At 43.4% G+C, this 17603-nt stretch overlaps 1 protein-coding gene across 1 annotated transcript in view; it reads left to right on the top strand.

The window, feature by feature from the left end:
- Positions 1-17603, top strand: part of MYOM2 (myomesin 2) — a 102639-nt gene that overhangs the window by 82919 nt on the left and 2117 nt on the right. Inside the window, exons 31-36 of the mRNA XM_058177426.1 lie at positions 896-934; positions 2569-2674; positions 6740-6903; positions 7214-7250; positions 7367-7389; positions 17078-17133. Coding sequence (XP_058033409.1) covers positions 896-934; positions 2569-2674; positions 6740-6903; positions 7214-7250; positions 7367-7389; positions 17078-17133 — 425 coding nt within the window. The remainder of the gene's footprint in view (positions 1-895; positions 935-2568; positions 2675-6739; positions 6904-7213; positions 7251-7366; positions 7390-17077; positions 17134-17603) is intronic.

The following is a 17603-nucleotide window of genomic DNA, read 5'->3' as shown; positions in this document are numbered from 1 at the left end:
TGTTATTTTTTAAAAGAAAAAAAAAGATAATTGGAGAATTATAACAAGTGTCCCTGGGATGCCAAAAAATGAGTAGGTGTGTGAACACACCTTTGCAGTCATCGACCTTTCTACCTTTGAGATATTGATATCTGGCAGTAGAAAAATGTCCATTGGAAAGTGCGACTTATTTCCAAACTCTTCCAAATGGCAGTTCTATTCTTTTTGAGACTAAGTGTCCGGCTGCTGTTTGGGGCAAATATACTCCCTACTTAATGAAAACAGCAGCAGCATTAGCAGTAGCAATTGAAACTTGCAGCTGTTGTCCAGGTTGCGTTGCCAGCTTTATAAATGCAGATTATGAAAAGACAAAAAAAGATACTCCCCAGAAGTGTTCATTTTTTGAGAGGGCTGTGCTCTTGAGCAAAAGTCAATTTAGGTCTTTGTTCTCTGAGGCACCAATTGCCTTGTAGGTATTGTTCTCTGACCATGTACAGTTAGTGGTCCTCTGAAGATGGCTTCCAAATGTTGTGTTCCTTCAGCAGTTGATCCAACTGCTGCCATCTCCTCCTCTTAGGATCTCTGTCTTGCTGCCACTTTAAATGTATACCCATCTGTAAAATGGCAACACTGTTGGTGGGCAAGGCAGAAAAGGATGAATGAGATTTATTAAAATCACCAATGAGATACAACGTACCAGAGGCAATGTTTAAATTGGTCTCATTAGGCTTATCTATGTACTTTACCTCTATGAGGATTACAACAGGTAAATGCGAAAGGAAGAGATACAAGCTGTACAGTTTTCTGAAATAACTCTTATGGTATTTTTGATGTTTACCTTAATGTTTTCTCATATGAATACCACCTAGCAGTCTGTTCTGTGCTGACTGGATATTGTTTCTCCTCTTCTCCTCAGTATATGAAGATATAATCCAGGGATTGAGTAGAGTCAGTGGTGAGTAAATGTCACTTTTATTTGTTTTACTTAGATTTGTATGCCCACCCATCTTAAGAACAACTCTGGGTAGCTCACAAAATGAATAACCATAAAATCATAAACCAAGTGATGTGGTGGCTCAGCAGCTAAGAGGCTGAACTTGTCTGCTGGAAAGCTGGCAGCCCAGGTTCGAGACTCGTGTGCCACACAAGGGGGTGAGCTCCTGTCCTGCCTAGCAGTTTGAAAGCATGCAAATGCAGGTAGATAAATAGGTACCACTTTGGTAGGAAGGTAACAGTCATGTGGCCATCATGCTGGCCACATGATCACAGAAATGTCTTCAGAACATACTGGTTCAATGGCCTTAAAAGGGAAATAGCTCCATCCCCTAAAGTCAGCAATGTCTAGTGGAGTCAGCTGAGCAGGGACTCCTTTATCTTTACCATAAACTATAAAATTGAAAAATAAAAACCTGGCACCCATCATCTCCTTAGGTTGCCTCACCACTAGCTTCCGATATCCTGACGCTATCCCAGCACCTGGGTAAAAAGCCAGGTCTAATGGCCTTCTGACCACTCCGAAGGAAAGAAGCAACCTAGAATTAAGGAGAAATTTCCTGACAATTAGAATCATTTATCAGCGGAACGACTTGCCGTCAGAAGTTATGGGTGTGCCAATACTAGAGGTTTTAAAGAAGAGATTGAACAACCATTTGTCCGGAATGGTACAGGATCTTCTGCTTGAGCAGGGGTTTGGGCTAGAAGACCTCCAAGGTCCCTTCCAACTATGTTACTCTCTATTTCCAGGTTTTAGAAAATAACTATGAAATCTTTGAGTATTCATTAACATAGAGAATACTATATAGCAATATTTGTATCACCTGAGTAGCTAGCCCTTGATTAGAATCCAAATACAAAAAAATGCAATTGCGCTTAGCTTGAGGTGACCCAGCATCAGCAAGGTGTTACTCTCTGGCAGAAGTAAAATATTTTTCCATCTGTTAGAATTTGCTTCATTTATTGAAGTAGGCTTAGGACAATTCAGTTTGTTATATCTGTAAATAAGAATTTATCAGGCACTACCATGTTCTTGGTCAATGATTCAATTTGAAATCATTTTAAATTTAGTGTCACACTCTTAAGTAGAAATGTATGTCTAAGTTGGCATTTACTGGCACTTTATAAGAATAAACAAGCAGAAGATGATAATAATGTTTTCTTATTTTTGATATTTATCATCATTACACAGTAAATGTTCTTAATCAGTACATTTTGGTAATGAAGATAATACTTTGTAATTTGGAAAGAGGACATTGGACAGATTTCTGGTGGCAGCATTTTTTTTAAAAATTGATCAGCAATGGCCAATAACAACTTTTGAAATAAATGTCATTTATGTTTACATATAACAAAAAACTTTTGTGCTACAAGTGTATGTTTAAGGTGATGTATATTTTATGGAAAACTTTCAGCAGAAGTAGAAATACTTTGAATCCCAAATTTGGGCATACTTTGAGCATAATGTCCACTGTACTAAGAGTATAATACTTTGAGCATAATATCCACTGTATCAAGAAATTGCTGTTATTATTTAAGAGTTCAGACCTTACAATTTAAAACTGATTATAAGCAACATTTTTTTTCTGACTGCAGGTAAATCAGCTTCCCCTCTGAAGATCCACTGCACTCCGGAAGGAATAAGGCTGCAGTGTTTCTTGAAATATTACATGGAGGAAATGAAAGCAAGCTGGTATCACAAGTAAGAGAGAATGAAGTTCTGAATCCTGCATGAATGTCAACTGGTATTCAGTAGCTATTGAAAACTCATTTTGGGAACGATGCTGATAATGCAGGCAGGAAAATTACAGCTCAGATGGTCATTTCTAACTTTTTTTTTAAAGAAATAAATTTACATCCCCCTGTGTTAGGTTTTGCATGACAAATGAGCCAATCTATGTTTTCATACTGTCATCAGCACAGCTGGCAGCTTTGCTGCGAATCCCCAGTCACCTCTGAATCATCCTAGGACCTTGCAAAGCAGGGAGCCTGGAACAAATCTTCAAGTCAGCAGCCACCCACAGCAGCCAATCCTCCACCCACTGAAAAGCGGAGATCTAACAGGGCTTCAAGCTATATATCTTTTTGGCTGAGGAAGTAAAAAAGATGTTGAGGCTCTAGAAAGAGTGCAGAGAAGAGCAACAAAGATGATTAGGGGACTGGAGACTAAAACATATGAAGAACGGTTGCAGGAACTCGGTATGTCTAGTTTAATAAAAAGAAGGACTAGGGGAGACATGATAGCAGTGTTCCAGTATCTCAGGGGTTGCCACAAAGAAGAGAGAGTCAAACTATTCTCCAGAGGGCAGAACAAGAAGCAATGGGTGGAAACTAATCAAGGAGAGAAGCAACTTAAAACTAAGGAGAAATTTCCTGACGGTTAAAACAATTGATCAGTGGAACAACTTGCCTGCAGAAGTTGTGAATGCTCCAACACTGGAAGTTTTTAAGAAGATGTTGAATAACCATCTGTCTGAGATGGTGTAGGGTTTCCTGCCTGGGCAGGGGGTTGGACTAGAAGACCTCCAAGGTCCCTTCCAACTCTGTTGTTATTATTATCATTACGTTGATGCTTATTATTTATTAATTTTTTGTCCCATCTTTATTACTTTATAGATATAACTCAAGGCAATAAACACACTTAATACTCTTTTCTCCTCCTATTTTCCCCACAATGACAATCTTGTGAAGTGTGTTGGGCTAAGAGAATGTGATTGGCTCAAGGTCACTCATCTGGCTTTCATGGCCAAAACAGGGCTAGAATTCACAATCTCCCAGTTTCTAGGACAGCACCCTATTCACTACATCTTTAACCATTTTTTAAAAATACATCAGCTTCTTGTTAGGTCAAATCCCATCAATTTGGATTGCTCTGTTCCGGACACTTATATTACCAGGATTGTTCAACGGGAATGTGAGCTGGTTCTTTTCCTGATATGATCTCACACACTACCGGGGAGCTATTGAATCCTAAGCATTAAATATGCAAAGCAATACTGTATGAAGGTCATCGTACCTAAAGTTATCAGTTAGCAAAAGCATGAAGTTAAGGAAAATGTGTTATGATTCCCAGAGACTTTTTTAAACTTGAAAACCTCAGATGAAACATCAGGCTTCCTTTGAATTTTTCATGGCTGTTCCATATGCTTGAAGAAATGCCTCTGATTCTTCAGCTAAGTATCTCACAGTGAGCACCTTACTTCTGAATGCGGCTGCAGTTCTGTATAAAGTTCAGAATTACCTGCTACAGGTGTTAATAGTTCTATGAAACTTCAAATGAGGATTTTCCCCAGCCCTATCTGCAGATATTGGGGACTGTGCTTCAACCCAGAGCTGAAAGTCTCGTTTTCTTTGCCTCTCTTTCTTTCCTGTTTGTGACTCACAAAACGTGGATTAACTAGTCATATAGCTGCATGCTTTTGCTTGCTTTCCTTTTGAGCATCTCTTTAATCTCTTCTATTTTCCCTTAGAAGACAATATTCCTTGTCTTTTCTCTCTCTTTCTGAAAATGCAAGATACATCCTGAAACCACTATAAATGATAAACAGCAGAAGTAATAGAAATCTCCCTAGGAGAGAGATGCTGTTCCTTAAAAAGAAGCAAAAGAAAAACAAAACAAAATGCTTTTAAGCTTCATGTAGATTATTACACTGAAATACAGATAGAACAAAAATAAGTATGAAATAAATTAGAAAAGAAAGAGGAAAGAATTTAAAAGAAAGGCCAAGTGGAGACGTTATTTTCTGAAAAAAGGATCTTGCTGATTTTTAAAAAAATTATCTCTTTATAGGTACAGAGGATATAATGCTTCAACGGCTTTTTGGTCAAAGATAGTCCTTCTGATTGAAGTCTGCAAATCCCCAACCTTTTGCAAGATTGTATTGAGGCTGCAAGAAAATTCAGCTTTTTTTTTTTATTATTAGATTTCTTGATATTCAAATATCTCACATACCTCCAATAATGAAAGTGTAGACAACTTTTCTGAACTGCAACTTCAGTACAATGTTGCAACAAGTGTATGTTTGCAGCTTTAACTATAATGTATATGGTTGCTTGTTTAAGATACACCAAAGGAATTGAAGGTATCTGGTGGCATTTATTGTTACTTTTTTGAACAACAGCTTCCCACAGACACTTTTTTGGGGAGGAGTCACGCGGCATTTAAACTTTTGCTTGAGACTTTCTGGCTGCTTGAAACTAGCTTTAAGGCAATCAGGAACATCCCCATCAGCTGCTACCTTGTGCTTCCTTGTGCTTTGCTGTTATGTGGTGACAGACTCTCTGAACTATGGGGAGGGGGAATGAAGGAGGGAATGCTTTGGGAAATGAAAGTAAGAGCTATATCTCCTTGAGACGCTGCCTCAAGATCACCCAGCTGGAAGAAGGAGGGGGTCACATAACAAACTACACTTGGACTGACTGTTAAGAAAACATTTTGACTGAACCTGATTGGTTACAGCAGTGGTAGTCAACCTGGTCCCTACCGCCCATTAGTGGGCATTCCAGCTTTCATAGTGGGCGGTAGGGGTTTTGTCCGATACTGAAGCACTTTCCTTTTTTTTTAAAATTTAATTAACTTTTTAAAAAAAATTCATAGCATTATTTAAAAACATTTTCATTAGGTTTTCAAAAAATTCCCCGTGACAATTTAAATTTCTGAAAATATACTATTTGTATCGCCCGCGCATAAGTTTAGTTCATGTTATGAAAGTGAAACTAAATGGCGCTATAGTGCGACCGCAAACAAAAGAGCCTCGTCCCAGAATAGCTCGCAGGTTTTCAAAAAATTCCCTGTGACAATTTACATTTCTGAAAATATACTATTTGTATCGCCCGTGCATAAATTTAGTTTATGTTATGAAAGTGAAACTAAATGGCACTATAGTGCGACCGCAAGCAAAAGAGCCTCGTCCCAGAATAGCTCGCACATCTTCCCCCACACCAACTAGCTGTAACAGACAAGCAGAGCTGGTAGCCGACGCCCCCTACAAACCCAATCCACAATGCGCAAGAGGCATGTGCAGACGACGATACATGGCACATTACTGTGGAACCAGTGGACGGTTAGAAAATTTTACTACTAACAGAGATACCAAACTGGGCGGTAGGTATAAAAAGGTTGACTACCCTTGGGTTACACTGACAGGACAATGAAGACAGTTAAGGGAGGAAAAAGTAGAACTTAGGAAATGTCTAAGGAGATTCTCAGTCATCCAGGTCACTGTTTCCCCAAAAGTGCTTTTTCAAGAGGCAACTGGACTTTCTGGTTTTTCTTCACTTCACTTCTCATCCAAGAAGCTTCTTCAGTATTCTTACAGAGATTGATCCAGACCTGAAGAAGCTTCTTGGATGACTAGTGAAACGTCTTCAAAGAAAAACCAGAAAGTCCAGTTGTCTCTTGAAAAAGCACCTTTGGTAGAACTTAGGTAAATGATTTTCAGTTCTGGTTTTGCAATACTGCAATACACTCGATCTATAACGAATTATGCCTTTCAGCAAATGGAGCCAAGGATCGTTTCTATTTAGAGCACAGGTATCAAACTCATAGTGTGATGTTGCCATCATGTGACATTTCACAACATTTCTTCCCTTCATGGGGTGGGCGTGGCCTGTGTGTGACACACCTAGCTGGTGGGCCACCAGTTGGACAACCCTAATTTAGAGGTTTAAGTTGTGGCAGGTCTGACAATCCCTCTCCTGTTCTGTAATGTCCAAGTATATCAAAATTATGTGCCTTTACTTGAATGCGGTCTCTTGGTTTACCTAGGGAAGCTAAGGTTTCTTCAAGTGAAAAGATGAGAATTGGTGGTAGTGATGAAGTCGCGTGGATACAGATATGTGAGCCTACTGAAAAAGATAAAGGGAAATATACCTTTGAGCTGTTTGATGGCAAGGAAGCCCACAAGCGGACCCTTGATCTATCTGGGCAAGGTAGGAATCTTTTATCACCCATGCATCATTTTATCCCTGTCAAACATATTTTGGAAACTGCCCTATTTCTCTTTGGTTTATTCATAAGCATCAATTCTGTGCTCGAAATGTTCCAGGAACATGCATTATCTTTATTCATTCCACGTCTCATCAGGACTGACTTTGATCCCTGCTTTTAGATTTTGTTTGATGTCTCTGTACCACACTGTAGGCTGTGAGTGGGGTGGGGGAAGCAAGGCAAGTACATATGCTCGCATTTGTGCCAGCTCATAAAGTCAAGTTCCTAACATGCTGAAATGTTTCACCGCAGCTTTCGATGAGGCCTATGAAGAATTCCAGCGGCTCAAGTAAGATTTTTTTTTTTTTGGTGCTTTGGACCTAAACTTTGTAATTAGTTTATTTTGGCCATCAGTGTCATTGTACTCGGATGTTAATTTTTTTCCTATTTTTTTTTCAACTTTAGGGCAGCTGCTTTTGCTGAGAAAAGTAAGTAAATAAACAAACAGAGGAATATTCAGTATGAATATGGAAGAACAGGAGAAAGCATTCTAGTAAAAATGAAAAGAGTAGCTTTGACTGAATGATGAAAAAGTCAAAGTCCCATACAAAGAACGGTTCTCATCAAACATGCTGAATGATTGTGATAGAAATACGAGATGTGTATAGATAATCAGATTTGCTTCTTTGGTTCAGTGAGTTGGCAAACAATCTGACCCTCCTTAGACTGACTGGGATTCTCCTTTTTCCATTTGGTCAGGAAACATGAATACAAAATTTGATTCAGAATTTGCTATCCTCTCTTTTATCTAGTTAATAATGTGATATTAATGGATGGATGGATGAATTCTTTATTATTGCCGAGAGCCATCCAGTAGTCTAGAACTAGAACATCTGAGTGATGATGTATATATAATAAAGCAGGCGTAGACAAACATAGAGAGGATAGGCTATAAGACAGCAACTGGGGAGAGTGATGGATTATCAGTTTTGCTGGTGCTCTGTCAGCAGAAGATAATGAGAGGACGCCAGTAAAACTGATAGGCAATTTCTTTCAACAGGTCCAGTTGTCTCATACAGTCTCCTGTTGCTTTAATGTTATTCTTTCTCTCATTATTGTATTATGGTATGGATGGTTACTGCAGAAGGCTATTTTAACTGCTAGCCATTGGCTATAATAAAAAGTTCATTTCTTTGGTAATTGAACATCAACAAATAACTAGATTTCCCCCCCAACATCATAGTGACAGAATGGAACAAAAACTCTGAGAATAGAAATAGAAATGGCTTAGGAGGTATAAGAATGCCAAATACTACGTGCAGAAGTGCTCTTTCATTCGTCATCTTTTTGTTTAAAAAAATGAAATTTCAGATGACATTTTTGTTTCTTAGTGAATTGCGAATTTGTAGACAAAGTTGACCTACTGCAAGGATCAAACTCGACAATTTTCATATGATTAGGCTGATTTATTTGTACACAATAGAATTCTTTCCGTTAGAGAATCTTCTAATGGTGGCGCATTGGGTAAAGTGCAGTATTGCAGGCTTATTATATCGACTGCCAACGGTTCGATTCTCACCAGTTCTGTTGTGCCTCGTCCGCTTTCCCCGCAGCCGGGCCCATCTTATCTGCTTCCGAACGCTGAGGAATGTCCTAGCATGCCTCCCGGCCCCAGCCCTGGCTCCATGCCCAGACAGGCCGAGGAGGAAGAAGTGCCTCCAGCCCCCAGCTCTGGCTCCATGCCCAGACAGGCCAAGGAGGAAGAAGTGCCTCCAGCCCCCAGCTCTGGCTCCATGCCCAGGCAAATGGAGCAACTAGACCCCTCCCCCTCCCCCACAGCATGTGAGCCTGAGGAAGGTCAATTACCAACAGCTGCAGACTGGAGTGACCCTCACTTCAAGAGAATTGATAGGCGGCGGCAACAGAAGGAAGGGAGGGGCAGGCCTGGATAAGTGCTGAGTCATGGAGCCACACCCCATGGCCAATATAAAGGATCTGCTTTCTGGCATTCTCTGAGTCAGGCAAAGTCTATCTTATCTTGCTGAAGTCACTTTCTGGTCTCCTGCCTGCCTTGAGAACTTTGCTAGGACTTTGGCAGAGCTGCAGAGGCACGCCTGATTCGGATTTCCCTGACCCGGCCGTCAGCGGAGGAGTGGGACATGACAAGTTCAAGGTTGACTCAGTCTTTTCCATCCTTCCGGGGTTGGTAAAATGAGAACCCGGATTGTTGGGGGCAGTATGCTGACTCTGTAAAGCACTTAGAGAGGGCTGTAAAGCACTGTGAAGCAGTATATAAATCTAAGCGCTATTGCTATTCTATCAAGATTGCCATTGCTAAAAAGCCCATAATATTTTAGAGCAGGGGTCCTCAACTTTTCTGGCTTTGCACAACAATGGGGGGGGGGGAATAAGAGAGAGGATGGTTTTGTGTGAGTGCCAGTCTACTTGCATAAGAGGAGCTCCATTTGCACAAGCGGAGCTGCTTGCACATGTCTCACCCACTGTTTGCACAGCTCGGTTCTGGACGGGCCATGGCCATGACCTTGGGATTGAGGACCCCTGTTTTAGAAAGATAGATGCATTAGTTTCTTGGATGGCAATCTTCACATTGGTCTGGATAGACTATGTTTGTGGGAAGGCATGTTTTTCACTTGCTTGTCTGCCTTTCCATAGGGGTATTATTGGTTGGGCAATTTATTTGAAAAATGTTCTAGAGAAAAGAGCTGCCCTACGGCAATAAATCTGGAAAATTATGGAAGTTTTCAAAAAGATAGGTGCAAGGATTATGATAGGATGATATTAAGCCTTTTTTTTGACACCAAAGAAAATTATGATGGCAGATCACCCCACTTTCCAAATAAGGATATTTAAAGCCCCCCCCCAATTCTGCAGCAAAGCAGGGTACACTGAGATAAAAGCAACAAGCACTGAGAATTAGAATATTGCTATGATATTTCACCATGATATTTCACTTCAATGCCTCTGCGCCTAAAGCACTTTAGGCAATCAGTCTGGAAAACAATTCACCATAATTTGAAGCTAGGGCTGTCAGTTGCACACTATGACTGTCCTCTTGGTTCCTTTCTGCATTTGCTGTCATGTTGTTATTCTTAAGTGGGGATAAATATATCTATTTCTTCCCACTTGTGATCCCTCAGGGGGTTCTGTCTAGTTTATCTACACAAGCTAGGTATGTTTGGGGAACCAAATGACTACACCTAGTTGGGATGAAATTCACTCCAGTTTGAAAGGGAATATGTAGGTATGCCTTTGAGGAGACCTACATAGCTCAGTGTAAAGCAGTGTCGGCAAACCTATGGCACGCGTGCCGGAAGCGGCATGCAAAACCATCCTGCAAAGAATGTGCGGCCTTGCTGGCTCCTATTCCACATTCCTGTGATCACACGCACGCCAGTACGTTGGCTGTCATACGCGCGGGAGCAGCGGAACCTGGAAGAGTGGCATTCCGTCACACATGCGCAGGCTGGCACCCGGCCTTCCGGGTTGACGTTGCATGCATGCCCGATGGCCAGCTGATGATCGGGCATGCTTCCATGCTGGTATCCAGGTACTTGGTTGCACATGTGTGGACTGCCATTCTTCTGGGTATCAGAGCTCCCACATGCGCAAAGGCCAGCAGGACCAAGCATATTTCGCAGGATGGTTTCGCGTGCCACTTCCAGCATGCAGGCCAGCATGCGGGAACATCAAAGGTTTGCCATCACAGGTGTAAAGCATATGTGATATCTTCCAGGGAAGAATAAACATCTGGTTTTTGCTATGTGTACGGAAGTGCAAAAAAGCTGGTGAGTGATTAGTAACCTTGCAGGTGGAAATCTAAATACTTGAATAATTTTAGGAAGTGAGTTAGCAGGTGAAAATAATTATCAGTGTTAATTCTCAAGAGCTATCTTAATTTGTGTTTAAGAACCAATAGTGGTGTGGGTAAATTTCTATAAAAAGAGCCGTGGCGGCACAGTGGTTAGAATGCAGTACTGCAGGCTACTTCTGCTGCTGCTAGCTGCCTGCAATTTGGCAGTTCGAATCTCACCAGGCTCAAGATTGACTCAGCCTTCCATCCTTCCGAGGTCGGTAAAATGAGGACCCAGATTGTTGGGGGTAATATGCTGACTCTGTAAACCGCTTAGAGAAGGCTATAAAGCACTGCGAAGTGGTATATAAGTCTAAGTGCTATTGCTATAATGCTTATTATTTATTTTATTTATTTATTTATTTTATTTGATTTTTATACCGCCCTTCTCCCGAACGACTCAGGGCGGTGTACAGGCATAATAAAACCAACAATACAATATACAAATTTAAAATACGATTTAAAAAACTTATTTTAAATTAGCCCAATGATTAAAATTTACCATACTAAAAAACCCCGTTTAAAATTAATAAATTTAAACAATAAAATCCCATTTTAAGCCAGCCCGCTGGATAAAAGATGAGTCTTGAGTTCGCGACGAAATGTCCGAAGGTCGGGTATTTGGCGTAAACCCGGGGGAAGCTCGTTCCAGAGTGTGGGAGCCCCACAGAGAAGGCCCTTCCCCTGGGGGCCGCCAGCCGACATTGTTTGGCGGACGGCACCCTGAGAAGTCCCTCTCTATGGGAGCATACGGGTCGGTGGGAGGCATGTGGTAACAGCAGGCGGTCCCGTAAGTACCCAGGTCCTAAGCCATGGAGCGATTTAAAGGTCATAACCAACACCTTAAAGTGCACCCGGAAGGCCACAGGCAGCCAGTGCAGTCTGCGCAGGAGCGGTGTTACATGGGAGCTACGCTTAGCTCCCTCTATAACCCGCGCAGCTGCATTCTGGACTAACTGAAGCCTCCGAGCGCACTTCAAGGGGAGCCCCATGTAGAGAGCATTACAGTAATCCAAGCGAGAGGTAACGAGCGCATGAGTGACTGTGCATAAGGCATCCCGATCAAGGAAGGCGCAACTGCGAACCAGGCGAACCTGGTGGAAGCCCCTCTTGGAGACGGCCGCCAATTGTTCTCCAACCGACAGCCGATCATCCAGGAGGACCCCCAAGTTGCGCACCCTATCCTTTGGGGCCAGTAACTTGCCTCCAACAGCCAGCCGCGGCTGCAGCTGACTGAATCGGGGTGCCGGCATCCACAGCCACTCCGTCTTGGAGGGATTAAGCTTGAGCCTGTTTCTCCCCATCCAGACCCGTACAGCTTCCAAACACCGGGACAGCACTTCGACAACTTCATTGGGGTGGTCCGGGGTGGAAAAGTACAGCTGGGTGTCGTCAGCGTACTGCTGGTATCTCACCCCGAAACCACTGATGATCTCACCCAACGGCTTCATGTAGATGTTGAACAGCAGGGGCGAGAGAATCGACCCCTGTGGGACCCCACAAGTGAGGCCCCTCGCGGTCGACCTCTGCCCCCCTGTCAACACTGTCTGCGACCGGTCAGAGAGATAGGAGGAGAACCACCGATATACGGTGCCTCCCACTCCCAATCCCCCCAACCGGCGCAGCAGGATACCATGATCGATGGTATCGAACGCCGCTGAGAGGTCTAATAGGACCAGGGCAGAGGAATATCCCCTGTCCCTGGCCCTCCAGAGATCATCCACCAATGCGACCAAAGCTGTCTCCGTGCTGTATCCGGGTCGGAAGCCGGACTGGAACAGGTCTAGATAGACATCTTCATCCAGGTGTTGGGGCAGCTGTCGCGCCACGGCACTCTCTACAACCTTCGCAACAAAGCGAAGGTTGGAGACTGGACGATAATTACCCAAAATAGCTGGGTCCAAAGAGGGCTTCTTAAGGAGGGGTCTCACCACCGCCTCTTTCAAGGCGGCAGGGAAAACCCCGTCCAACAAAGAAGCGTTGATAATCCTCTGGAGCCAGCCTCGTGTCACCGCCTGAGTGGCCAGTACCAGCCAGGAAGGACACGGGTCCAGTAAACATGTCGTGCCGTGAAGCCTCCCCAACAACCTGTCCACGTCCTCGGGAGCCACAGGGTCAAACTCATCCCAAATGTGCTCAACAAGACGTGCCTCCTCTCTCTCGCTTGGATCATCCCAAATTCGGTCCAGACTGTCCCTCAGCTGAGCGATTTTATCGTATAGATAACCACTAAACTCCTCGGCTCGTCTCTGCAAAGGGTCATCCCGCACCTCCTGATGTAGGAGAGGCGGGTCACCCAAACAGGGCGGCGGGCGGTTATCTGCCGACGCAATGAGGGTGGGCGTGGGCGCCTCGCTTCCCTCATTGCCACTAGGTAGGTCCTAGAATAGGTCCTAACTAGTGTCCGATCAACCGGGCGACTGGACCTCCAGGTGCTCTCTAGGCGTCTTCTCCGGCGTTTCATCTCCCTCAGCCCCTCGGAGAACCAAGGGGCCGGACGAGATCTACGCCGGGTCAGAGGCCGCAAAGGCGCGACACGGTCCAGGGCCCTGGCCGCGGCCCGCTCCCAGGCCACGACCAGTTCCTCAGTCGTGCCGTGGGCCAGATCCTCAGGGAATGGCCCAAGCTCCGTCTGGAACCTCTCAGGGTCCATCAGGCGCCTGGGACGGAACCACCGTATGGGTTCCGTCTCCCTGCGGTGGTGAATGGCGGTTCGGAAGTCTAGGCGAAGGAGAAAATGATCCGACCATGACATTGGTTCTGTTACTAAATCGTCTAATACCAGATCATTTAACCACTGTCCAGAGATATAAATCAGATCCAGCATGCCTCCCCCCATGTGCGTAGGGCCATCATTTACTCGAATCAGGTCCAAGGCCGTCATGGAAGCCTGGAACTCCCAAGCTGCCATCGATGACAAGCCAACTGATGGCAAGTTGAAATCCCCCATGACTATAAGTCTGGGGGTCTCAACCGCCACAGCAGCCAGTACCTCCAGCAGCTCGGGCAGGGCTGTGGTCACGCAGCAAGGAGCCAGGTACGCGATCAACAAGCCCAACTGATTCCTATGGCCCCACCTCACATAGAGGGATTCACAGCCGGCAATCTGAGGAACAGTGGCCTCCCTCGGCTCTAGATCTTCCTTAATAACAACCGCCACCCCCCCACCCCTACCTTGGGTCCTCGGTTGATGAAATGCTCGGAAACCTGGAGGGCACAACTCAACAAGGGGCACCCCCCCCTCCGGGCCCAACCAGGTCTCCGTAATGCCCATAAGGTCCGCGGACTCCCCCTGAATAAGATCGCAGATCAGGGGAGCTTTATTAGCCACGGACCGGGCATTACATAACATCAACCGAAGATCCAAGCTCTGAGGATCATGGCCTCCTGAGGAACGGGTAGGAACTGAGGGGCCGGAGCACGTGATCGCCTTCAAACATCGAACACGTGCTCCCAGGTCTCGATACGGCCCCCCCCTCCGCCATATCTGCCTCTCCCACTAACCACACAGATGGAACCACAATTGTCATCTGGAACATCACCCTCCCCCGAAACCTTCGGACCTATTAACCCTCCGCCGCAAACACGCGCAGTGACTGGCCCCACCCTCGGCGGGCTACCCCCAACACCCGCCCTTTCCCTCCCCCCCCTAAAATTCCCCTTAAAATCCCCCGATAAAAAACGACTAAAAGAGTTCATTAAAAATCCCCTAAGCCTCCTAGATTTCGCATGCCATCTCTCGGGGTTCCAAAACCCGTCCTCAAGATGTGCCCTCGATAATGTGGAGGGCCAGACCTGCGAGAGAGGGGAGTCTCGCAGGGCAAGAAGGTCCGCGGTTGAAAATCTTCGCATAAGTAAATAAAAGTACATAACGGTCAGCAGTCCATCCAGGCCGGTCAAAATGTCAAGGTGTTATTGTTCTATTATTTGTCAAGGTGTTAATATTCTATTATTAGAAACAAGTGGCTCAGCGGTTAAAGACATTAGTGATGGGGAACAAGCAAAATGTGTGTTGTAATATCAACATGTGAATTCCATCTTGTTTGTACTTGTGTCCTGATGTTGTTAGCTTTGCTCTGGTTTTTGATGAAACATCCATTTGCTGCTCCAAGGGGCATCCCAGGAGCTTATAAGAGGCTCCCAAGAAAGAGACAGGGGTACTAAACTCTGCTGCCCAAATTTCCTAGCAATTGATATTGAGAGGTATACGTGCCTCTGGTAATGATAGATAATAAAGAACCAAATTAACCAGTAACCAGTAACAATCCTACCTTCTACGAAGCATAAAGCCACCAAAGGTAGTAGCCATCACTTCATCTTGAGTTAGCAAATTTTCTAGTTTACCTGTGATGAAGGAATTCATATTTCTTCAATTTTCCTCATTCGGCTTCCTCAAAGGTGTCATTTTTTATATGGCCATATCAGGTTTCAGATATTCATCCTTTTTTTCTACAAGCTGAAAATTGAATGCATTACCTTGAATCCAGATAATGTTTGTTTCCCTTCTTTGTACTGTTTCTACAGGCTCAGAATTGAGTGCAATATTCCAAACTGAGTTGTGTCATAGACTTATATAAAAGTGTGATTGCAAGTCTATTTTAGAATTTGCCATTTCACAGCTGCCACATCTGGGGTTTATGTTTCCATCCAGCTATACATCATAACTCTCCAGGATGCCTTTGCTTCTTCTTTTTAAAAAAATTCTAATTACCTTAAACAATTCCAGATTGCCAGCAAACACGGCCATCTCAGTGCACCTATCTAACTCCAGATCTCTGTCTGTGACTGTAATGTGTTTAGCATTGTCATCTAACACCAAGTTTTCAGCAGTATGTCTTATTTCATCATTGAGTTCTGGACATTTTTTTAATGCAGTCTGTTGCCATTTTGATGATGCATCCTGATGACCTTTAGGGTCATTCCACTTCTAGTCACGACTACATCCAGTCATTTCAGATTTTCTGTAGCAACTCTTTACTACTACTGAATCAATCAACAATCCCCCCCCCAACTATTATCTGTACAGAAAACCTGCTAAACAGATAGATGTAAACTAGGCACTCTACTATGGTTAATCAGAAATGGTCAGGAAGGCCTGCTTCATTTTTGCACTGGGATTCTCCTTTCAGAGATGGGTGGCAAAGGTAACCACAACCAACTCTTGTGAGGGCTGCTTTGGGTTTAAAGTGCTGTTAGAGTAGGACAGAGTCCTGAATTGGAGTGAGGTTTGGAGCGTAGCAAAGGCTGCTAGTGTTCTTCTGGACGCTGCTTTCTTTCTTTCTTTTCTTTTCTTTTCTCTTTCTTTCTTTCCCTCTCTCTTTCTCTCTCTCTCTCCTTTCTTTCTTCTCCCTCTTTCTCTCCTTCCTTTCTTCCTTCCTGCCTCCCTCCCTCCCTCCCTCCCTCTTTCTTTTCTTTTCTTTTCTCTTCTCTTCTCTTCTCTTCCTTCCTTCCTTCCTTCTTCTCTCTCTCTCTCTTTCTCTTTCTCTCTCTCTTTCTTTCTTTATCTCTCTCTCTCTCCTTCCTTCCTTCCCCCTTTCTTTTTCTTTTTCTCTCTCCTCCCTCCCTCCCTCTCTTCTTTCTTTTCTTTTCTTTTCTTTTCTTTTCTTTTCTTTTCTTTTCTTTTCTTTTCTTTTCTTTTCTTTTCTTTTCTTTTCTTTTCTTTTCTTTTCTTTTCTTTCTCTTTGTTTCTCTCTCTCTCTCTCTCTCTCTCTCTCTCTTACTTACTTCTCCCTCCCTCTTTCTTTTCTTTTCTTTATCTCTCTCTCTCCTTCCTTTCTTCCTTCCTGCCTCCCTCCCTCCTTTTCTTTTCTTTTCTTTTCTTTTCTTTTCTTTTCTTTTCTTCTTTCTTTCCTCTCTTTCTTTTCTTTTCTTTTCTTTTCTTTCTCTCTCTCCTCCTCCCTCCCTCCTTTCTTTTCTTTTCTTTTCTTTTCTTTTCTTTTCTTTTCTTTTCTTTTCTTTTCTTTTCTTTTCTTTCTCTCTCTCTCTCTCTCTCTCTCTCTCTCTCTCTCTCTCTCTCTCCTTCCTTCTTTCCCTTTCTCTCTCTCTTCTTTCTTTCTTTCTTTCTTTCTTTCTTTCTTTTTCTCCCTCCTTTTTCATATTTTTTAATTGCCCATCTCCCTCAAAGCCATAGGACAGTCTTCTGTAGTGGCCATGCTTCACATAAAGCACAGAGTCAGGGTAGCTGGGCTCCTGATTGAGAAGGATCTGGTGCTACTTAATCTTGGTTGGCTATTGTTGCATCTTTTCTCTGAGGTAGCCGGAGCACTTAGACAGAGCATAGTAACTTTATATTTGTATGTTCACAGATCGTGGTAAAGTAGTTGGTGGTTTGCCGGATGTTGTGACCATAATGGAAGACAAGGTATGGATAAAATCCCTTGGTCGGCTTAGGTATTTTTTAATAGGAGCTTTTGTTTATACTGCAAAAAGGGCCTCCTTTAAGAACATTTGAGTAGTATGAACCCATTGGACTTTGAAGAAGAAGGATAGAAAGCATATAGATGCTTTTAAATTTGGTATTGGAGAAAACACCTGAGAATACCATTGGTAGCACAAAATAAACAAAGAGATAGATAGATAGATAGATAGATAGATAGATAGATAGATAGATAGATAGATAGATATGGATGGATGAATCAGCGAACAAATCAACCAGAGTCCTCCCGAGGAACAAATGACCATACTTCAGACAAATTGTGAAGAGCCACTTCTTGGAAGAGAGGATGATGATAACCAAGATGAATGAACTCAGTTATGGTAGCAATGGGCATCCCATTGGAAGATCCAAAAAATCAGGTTGGGGACAGACTGTCTTGGAGAAAATCTATCTCT

The sequence above is a fragment of the Ahaetulla prasina genome, chromosome 1 (genome assembly GCF_028640845.1).
Source record: "Ahaetulla prasina isolate Xishuangbanna chromosome 1, ASM2864084v1, whole genome shotgun sequence".
Classification (NCBI taxonomy): Eukaryota; Metazoa; Chordata; class Lepidosauria; order Squamata; family Colubridae; genus Ahaetulla; species Ahaetulla prasina.
This window is presented reverse-complemented; position numbering and strand designations above follow the sequence as displayed.